At 48.6% G+C, this 9,027-nt stretch overlaps 1 protein-coding gene across 1 annotated transcript in view; it reads left to right on the forward strand.

Moving 5' to 3' along the window:
* zzz3 (zinc finger, ZZ-type containing 3) overlaps window positions 1-9,027 on the forward strand; it is a 73,536-nt gene that overhangs the window by 47,787 nt on the left and 16,722 nt on the right. The window contains exon 6 of the mRNA XM_065013830.1: window positions 6,558-6,629. Coding sequence (XP_064869902.1) covers window positions 6,558-6,629 — 72 coding nt within the window. The remainder of the gene's footprint in view (window positions 1-6,557; window positions 6,630-9,027) is intronic.

The raw sequence follows: 9,027 nt of genomic DNA on the forward strand, positions 1-9,027 counted from the left end.
ACATACAATTATCTGTACGGTCCCTCATCTCTGTACCCCACACATACTGTAAGGTCCCTCATCTCTGTACCCCACACATACTGTAAGGTACCTCATCTCTGTACCCCACACATACTGTAAGGTTCCTCATCTCTGTACCCCACACATACTGTAAGGTCCCTCATCTCTGTACCCAACACAGACAATTATCTGTACGGTCCCTCATCTCTGTACCCCACACATACTGTAAGGTCCCTCATCTCTGTACCCCACACATACTGTAAGGTCCCTCATCTCTGTACCCCACACATACTGTAAGGTCCCTCATCTCTGTACCCCACACATACTGTAAGGTCCCTCATCTCTGTACCCCACACATACTGTAAGGTCCCTCATCTCTGTACCCCACACATACTGTAAGGTCCCTCATCTCTGTACCCCACACATACTGTAAGGTCCCTCATCTCTGTACCCCACACATACTGTAAGGTCCCTCATCTCTGTACCCAACACAGACAATTATCTGTACGGTCCCTCATCTCTGTACCCCACACATACTGTAAGGTCCCTCATCTCTGTACCCCACACATACTGTAAGGTCCCTCATCTCTGTACCCAACACATACTGTAAGGTCCCTCATCTCTGTACCCCACACATACTGTAAGGTCCCTCATCTCTGTACCCCACACATACTGTAAGGTCCCTCATCTCTGTACCCCACACATACTGTAAGGTCCCTCATCTCTGTACCCCACACATACTGTACGGTCCCTCATCTCTGTACCCCACACATACTGTAAGGTCCCTCATCTCTGTACCCCACACATACTGTAAGGTCCCTCATCTCTGTACCCCACACAGACAATTATCTGTAAGGTCCCTCATCTCTGTACCCCACACATACTGTACGGTCCCTCATCTCTGTACCCCACACATACTGTAAGGTCCCTCATCTCTGTACCCCACACAGACAATTATCTGTAAGGTCCCTCATCTCTGTACCCCACACATACTGTCAGGTCCCTCATCTCTGTACCCCACACAGACAATTATCTGTCAGGTCCCTCATCTCTGTACCCCACACAGACAATTATCTGTACGGTCCCTCATCTCTGTACCCCACACATACTGTAAGGTCCCTCATCTCTGTACCCCACACATACTGTAAGGTCCCTCATCTCTGTACCCCACACATACTGTAAGGTCCCTCATCTCTGTACCCCACACATACTGTAAGGTCCCTCATCTCTGTACCCCACACATACTGTAAGGTCCCTCATCTCTGTACCCCACACATACTGTAAGGTCCCTCATCTCTGTACCCCACACATACTGTAAGGTCCCTCAGTCGAAGCAGTGAATTTAAAACACAGAATCAACCACAAAGACCAGGGAGGTTTTCCAATGACTCACAAAGAAAGGTACCTATTGGTCGATGGGTACAAATCAAATGAAACATCTGACATTGAATATCTATTTGAACATGGTGAAGTTATTCATTACACGTTATTAATACACCCAGACACTACAAAGATACAGGCGTCCTTCCTAACTCAGTTGCCGGAGAGGAAGGAAACCGCTCAGGGTTTTCACCATGAAATCTAACCCGTCTCTCTCTCTAACCCGTCTCTCTCTAACCCGTCTCTCTCTCTAACCCGTCTCTCTCTCTCTCTCTCTAACCCGTCTCTCTCTCTAAAACCCGTCTCTCTCTCTCTAACCCGTCTCTCTCTCTCTCTCTCTCCTCTAACCCGTCTCTCTCTTTAACCCGTCTCTCTCTCTCTAAAACCCGTCTCTCTCTAACCCGTCTCTCTCTCTCTCTAACCCGTCTCTCTCTCTCTCTAACCCGTCTCTCTCTCTCTCTCTCTCTCTCTCTAACCCGTCTCTCTCTCTCTAACCCGTCTCTCTCTCTCTCTCTCTAACCCGTCTCTCTCTCTCTAACCCGTCTCTCTCTCTAAAACCCGTCTCTCTCTCTCTAACCCGTCTCTCTCTCTAACCCGTCTCTCTCTCTAACCCGTCTCTCTCTCTCTAACCCGTCTCTCTCTCTCTCTCTAACCCGTCTCTCTCTCTCTCTCTCTCTAACCCGTCTCTCTCTCTCTAACCCGTCTCTCTCTCTAACCCGTCTCTCTCTCTCTAACCCTTCTCTCTCTCTCTCTCTCTAACCCTTCTCTCTCTCTCTCTCTAACCCGTCTCTCTCTCTCTCTCTCTAACCCGTCTCTCTCTCTCTCTCTAACCCGTCTCTCTCTCTCTCTCTAACCCGTCTCTCTTTCTCTCTCTCTAACCCGTCTCTCTCTCTCTCTCTCTAACCCGTCTCTCTCTCTCTCTCTCTCTAACCCGTCTCTCTCTCTCTCTCTAACCCGTCTCTCTCTCTCTCTCTCTAACCCTTCTCTCTCTCTAACCCGTCTCTCTCTCTCTCTCTCTAACCCGTCTCTCTCTCTCTCTAACCCGTCTCTCTCTCTCTAACCCGTCTCTCTCTCTCTAACCCGTCTCTCTCTCTCTAACCTGTCTCTCTCTCTCTCTAACCCGTCTCTCTCTCTCTCTCTCTAACCCGTCTCTCTCTCTCTCTCTCTCTAACCCGTCTCTCTCTCTCTCTCTCTCTAACCCGTCTCTCTCTCTCTCTCTCTAACCCATCTCTCTCTCTCTCTAACCCGTCTCTCTCTCTCTCTAACCCATCTCTCTCTCTAACCCGTCTCTCTCTAACCCGTCTCTCTCTCTCTCTAACCCGTCTCTCTCTCTCTCTCTCTAACCCGTCTCTCTCTCTAACCCGTCTTTCTCTCTCTAACCCGTCTCTCTCTAACCCTCTCTCTCTCTCTAACCCGTCTCTCTCTCTCTAACCCGTCTCTCTCTCTCTCTAACCCGTCTCTCTCTAACCCGTCTCTCTCTCTCTAACCCGTCTCTCTCTCTCTCTCTAACCCGTCTCTCTCTCTCTCTCTCTAACCCTTCTCTCTCTCTCTCTAACCTGTCTCTCTCTCTCTCTAACCCGTCTCTCTCTCTCTCTCTAACCCCTCTCTCTCTCTCTCTAACCCGTCTCTCTCTCTCTCTAACCCGTCTCTCTCTCTCTCTAACCCGTCTCTCTCTCTAACCCATCTCTCTCTCTCTCTAACCCGTCTCTCTCTCTCTAACCCGTCTCTCTCTCTAACCCGTCTCTCTCTCTCTAACCCGTCTCTCTCTCTCTAACCCGTCTCTCTCTCTCTCTAACCCGTCTCTCTCTCTCTCTAACCCGTCTCTCTCTCTCTCTAACCCGTCTCTCTCTCTCTCTAACCCGTCTCTCTCTCTCTCTAACCCGTCTCTCTCTAACCCGTCTCTCTCTCTCTCTAACCCGTCTCTCTCTCTCTAACCCGTCTCTCTCTCTCTCTCTAACCCGTCTCTCTCTCTCTAACCCGTCTCTCTCTCTCTCTAACCCGTCTCTCTCTCTCTCTAACCCGTCTCTCTCTCTCTCTAACCCGTCTCTCTCTCTCTCTAACCCGTCTCTCTCTCTCTCTCTCTCTAACCCGTCTCTCTCTCTCTCTAACCCGACTCTCTCTCTCTCTAACCCGTCTCTCTCTCTCTAACCCGTCTCTCTCTCTCTCTCTAACCCGTCTCTCTCTCTCTCTCTACCCTTCTCTCTCTCTCTCTAACCCGTCTCTCTCTCTCTCTAACCCGTCTCTCTCTCTCTCTAACCCGTCTCTCTCTCTCTCTAACCCGTCTCTCTCTCTCTAACCCGTCTCTCTCTCTCTAACCCGTCTCTCTCTCTAACCCATCTCTCTCTCTCTCTCTAACCCGTCTCTCTCTCTCTAACCCGCTCTCTCTCTCTCTAACCCATCTCTCTCTCTAACCCGTCTCTCTCTCTCTCTAACCCTTCTCTCTCTCTCTAACCCGTCTCTCTCTCTCTCTAACCCTTCTCTCTCTCTCTCTAACCCGTCTCTCTCTCTCTCTAACCCGTCTCTCTCTCTAACCCGTCTCTCTCTCTCTCTCTCTCTCTCTCTAACCCGTCTCTCTCTCTAACCCGTCTCTCTCTCTCTCTCTCTAACCCATCTCTCTCTCTCTAACCCGTCTCTCTCTCTCTCTCTAACCCGTCTCTCTCTCTCTCTAACCCATCTCTCTCTCTCTCTAACCCGTCTCTCTCTCTAACCCGTCTCTCTCTCTCTAACCCTTCTCTCTCTCTCTCTAACCCGTCTCTCTCTCTCTCTCTAACCCTTCTCTCTCTCTCTCTAACCCGTCTCTCTCTCTCTCTCTAACCCGTCTTTCTCTCTCTCTCTAACCCGTCTCTCTCTCTCTCTAACCCGTCTCTCTCTCTCTCTCTAACCCGTCTCTCTCTCTCTCTAACCCATCTCTCTCTCTCTCTAACCCGTCTCTCTCTCTCTCTCTAACCCGTCTCTCTCTCTCTCTAACCCGTCTCTCTCTCTCTCTAACAACCCGTCTCTCTCTCTCTCTAACAACCGTCTCTCTCTCTCTAACCCGTCTCTCTCTCTCTAACCCGTCTCTCTCTCTCTAACCCGTCTCTCTAACCCGTCTCTCTCTCTCCCTCTAACATTTACATTTAAGTCATTTAGCAGACGCTCTTATCCAGAGCGACTTACAAATTGGTGCTTTCACCTTATGACATCCAGTGGAACAGCCACTTTACAATAGTGCATCTAGGTCTTTTAAGGGGGGGTGAGAAGGATTACTTTATCCTATCCTAGGTATTCCTTAAAGAGGTGGGGTTTCAGGTGTCTCCGGAAGGTGGTGATTGACTCCGCTGTCCTGGCGTCGTGAGGGAGTTTGTTCCACCATTGGGGGGCCAGAGCAGCGAACAGTTTTGACTGGGCTGAGCGGGAACTGTACTTCCTCAGTGGTAGGGAGGCGAGCAGGCCAGAGGTGGATGAACGCAGTGCCCTTGTTTGGGTGTAGGGCCTGATCAGAGCCTGGAGGTACTGAGGTGCCGTTCCCTCACAGCTCCGTAGGCAAGCACCATGGTCTTGTAGCGGATGCAAGCTTCAACTGGAAGCCAGTGGAGAGAGCGGAGGAGCGGGGTGACGTGAGAGAACTTGGGAAGGTTGAACACCAGACGGGCTGCGGCGTTCTGGATGTGTTGTAGGGGTTTAATGGCACAGGCAGGGAGCCCAGCCAACAGCGAGTTGCAGTAATCCAGACGGGAGATGACAAGTGCCTGGATTAGGACCTGCGCCGCTTCCTGTGTGAGGCAGGGTCGTACTCTGCGGATGTTGTAGAGCATGAACCTACAGGAACGGGCCACCGCCTTGATGTTATTTGAGAACGACAGGGTGTTGTCCAGGATCACGCCAAGGTTCTTAGCGCTCTGGGACGAGGACACAATGGAGTTGTCAACCGTGATGGCGAGATCATGGAACGGGCAGTCCTTCCCCGGGAGGAAGAGCAGCTCCGTCTTGCCGAAGTTCAGCTTGAGGTGATGGTCCGTCATCCACACTGATATGTCTGCCAGACATGCAGAGATGCGATTCGCCACCTGGTCGTCAGAAGGGGGAAAGGAGAAGATTAATTGTGTGTCGTCTGCATAGCAATGATAGGAGAGACCATGTGAGGTTATGACAGAGCCAAGTGACTTGGTGTATAGCGAGAATAGGAGAGGGCCTAGAACAGAGCCCTGGGGGACACCAGTGGTGAGAGCACGTGGTGAGGAGACGGATTCTCGCCACGCCACCTGGTAGGAGCGACCTGTCAGGTAGGACGCAATCCAAGCGTGGGCCGCGCCGGAGATGCCCAACTCTGAGAGGGTGGAGAGGAGGATCTGATGGTTCACAGTATCGAAGGCAGCCGATAGGTCTAGAAGGATGAGAGCAGAGGAGAGAGAGTTAGCTTTAGCAGTGCGGAGCGCCTCCGTGATACAGAGAAGAGCAGTCTCAGTTGAATGACTAGTCTTGAAACCTGACTGATTTGGATCAAGAAGGTCATTCTGAGAGAGATAGCGGGAGAGCTGGCCAAGGACGGCACGTTCAAGAGTTTTGGAGAGAAAAGAAAGAAGGGATACTGGTCTGTAGTTGTTGACATCGGAGGGATCGAGTGTAGGTTTTTTCAGAAGGGGTGCAACTCTCGCTCTCTTGAAGACGGGAGGGACGTAGCCAGCGGTCAGGGATGAGTTGATGAGCGAGGTGAGGTAAGGGAGAAGGTCACCGGAGATGGTCTGGAGAAGAGAGGAGGGGATAGGGTCAAGCGGGCAGGTTGTTGGGCGGCCGGCGTCACAAGACGCGAGATGTCATCTGGAGAGAGAGGGGAGAAAGAGGTCAGAGCACAGGGTAGGGCAGTGTGAGCAGAACCAGCGGTGTCGTTTGACTTAGCAAACGAGGATCGGATGTCGTCGACCTTCTTTTCAAAATGGTTGACAAAGTCATCTGCAGAGAGGGAGGAGGGGGGGGAGGAGGATTCAAGAGGGAGGAGAAGGTGGCAAAGAGCTTCCTAGGGTTAGAGGCAGATGCTTGGAATTTAGAGTGGTAGAAAGTGGCTTTAGCAGCAGAGACAGAGGAGAAAAATGTAGAGAGGAGGGAGTGAAAGGATGCCAGGTCCGCAGGGAGGCGAGTTTTCCTCCATTTCCGCTCGGCTGCCCGGAGCCCTGTTCTAACCCGTCTCTCTCTGTGTCCAGTTGATCCGAGGGCGGCTGTGTCACCAGAGTAAACCTGACACCTTCAACCAGCTGTGGACCGTGGAAGAACAGGTACTGACGAGGGTGTGTGTCTGTATGTCTGTGTCTGTGTGTGTCGTCTGTGTGTGTGTCTGTGTGTGTGGTCCTTAGTGATAATGTGTGTATGGTCTTTACAGGTAATGTGTGTGTGTGTGTCTGTGGTCTTTCTACTGTCTCTCTCTCTACCGCACCGGCTGTCTCTCTCTCTCTCTCTAACCCGTCTCTCTCCCTCTAACCCGTCTCTCTCCCTCTAACCCGTCTCTCTCTCTCTAACCCGTCTCTCTCTCTCTCTAACCCGTCTCTCTCTCTCTCTAACCCGTCTCTCTCTCTAACCCGTCTCTCTCTCTCTCTCTCTCTCTCTAACCCATCTCTCTCTCTCTCTCTCTCTCTAACCCGTCTCTCTCTCTCTCTCTAACCCGTCTCTCTCTCTCTCTCTCTCTCTCACCCATCTCTCTCTAACCCGTCTCTCTCTCTCTCTCTACCGCACCTGCTGTCTCTAACTCTGAATGATCGGCTATGAAAAGCCAACTGACATTTCCTCCTGAGGTGCTGACCTGTTGCACCCTCTACAACCACTGTGGTTTTTATTACCAGACCCTGCTGGTCATCTATGAACTAGAGGTCGACCGACTGTGGTTTTTATTACCAGACCCTGCTGGTCATCTATGAACTAGAGGTCGACCGACTGTGGTTTTTATTACCAGACCCTGCTGGTCATCTATGAACTAGAGGTCGACCGACTGTGGTTTTTATTACCAGACCCTGCTGGTCATCTATGAACTAGAGGTCGACTGTGGTTTTTATTACCAGACCCTGCTGGTCATCTATGAACTAGAGGTCGACCACTGATTACCCCCTGCTGGTCATCTATGAACTAGAGGTCATGTGGTTTTTATTACTGCTGGTCATCTATGAACTAGAGGTCGACTGTGGTTTTTATTACCAGACCCTGCTGGTTTTTCAACTGTGGTTTTTATTACCAGATGCCATCTATGAACTATTGTGGTTTTTCAACGCAGATGCCTATTATTGGAGGACCAAAAAAAAAAAGCCGATACCGATTAATCGGATGATTTTTTTATACATATATTTGTAATAACGACAATTACAACAATACTGAATGAACACATTTATTTTAACTTAATATAATACATCAATAAAATCAATTTAGCCTCAAATAAATAATGAAACATGTTCAATTTGGTTTAAATAATGCAAAAACAAAGTGTTGGAGAAGAAAGTAAAAGTGTAATATGTGCCATGTTAGAAAGCTATTGTTTCAGTTCCTGGCTCAGAACATGAGAACATATGAAAGCTGGTGGTTCCTTTTAACATGAGTCTTCAATATTCCCAGGTAAGAAGTTTTAGGTTGTAGTTATTATAGGAATTATAGGACTATTTCTCTCTATACCATTTGTATTTCATATACCTTTGACTATTGGATGTTCTAATAGGTACTTTAGTATTGCCAGTCTAATCTCGGTCAGACTGCTCCATCAAATATCAAATCATAGACTTAATTATAATATAACACACTAAAATGCTGTTTGAATGAATGCTAACGAGCTGCTGCTGCCTACCACCGCTCAGTCAGACTGCTCTATCAAATATCAAATCATAGACTTAATTATAACATAATAACACACAGAAATAAGATCCTTAGGTCGTTAATATGGTCAAATCCGGAAACGGTAATTTAGAAAACAAAATCTTTATTTTTTCAGTGAACCGTTGCGTATTTTATCTAACGGGTGGCATCCCGAAGTCTAAATATTGCTGTTACATTGCACAACCTTCAATGTTATGTCATAGTTATGTAAAATTCTGGCAAATGAATTACGGTATTAATTAGTCCTTGTTAGGAAGCAACACAGTTCGCAACGAGCCAGGCGGCCCAAACTGCTGCATATACACTGACTCTGCTTGCACTGAATGCAAGAGAATTGACACAATTTGCCAAGTTAATATTGGCTGCAAACATGCATTTATTTGAACTAAATATGCAGGTTTGTATGTATTTTAAGAAAGGCATTGATGTTTATGGTTAGTTATATTGGTGCAACGAATGTGGTTCTGTTAAATCATCATCGTCACCCGTTTGGCGAAGTCGTAGTAGGATGTGATTCGATGATAAATTAACAGGCACCGCATTGATTATATGCAACGCAGGACAAGCTAGTTAACCTCGTAATATCATCAACCATGTGTCGTTAACCAGGGATTATGTGAAGATTGATTGTTTTTTTAATAAGGTAAGTTTAATGGTAGCTAGCAACTAACCTTGGCTCATTGCAGCCAAAAGGTCCTTTTGACTCTGCACTCCCGTAGCAGGTGGTCAGCCTGCCACGCAGTTTCCTCGTGGGTTGCGATGTAATCGGCCGTAATCGGCATCCAAAAAGGAAGATTACCCATTGTTATGAAAACTTGAAAT

This window comes from Oncorhynchus nerka, linkage group LG9b (genome assembly GCF_034236695.1).
Source record: "Oncorhynchus nerka isolate Pitt River linkage group LG9b, Oner_Uvic_2.0, whole genome shotgun sequence".
NCBI lineage: Eukaryota > Metazoa > Chordata > Actinopteri > Salmoniformes > Salmonidae > Oncorhynchus > Oncorhynchus nerka.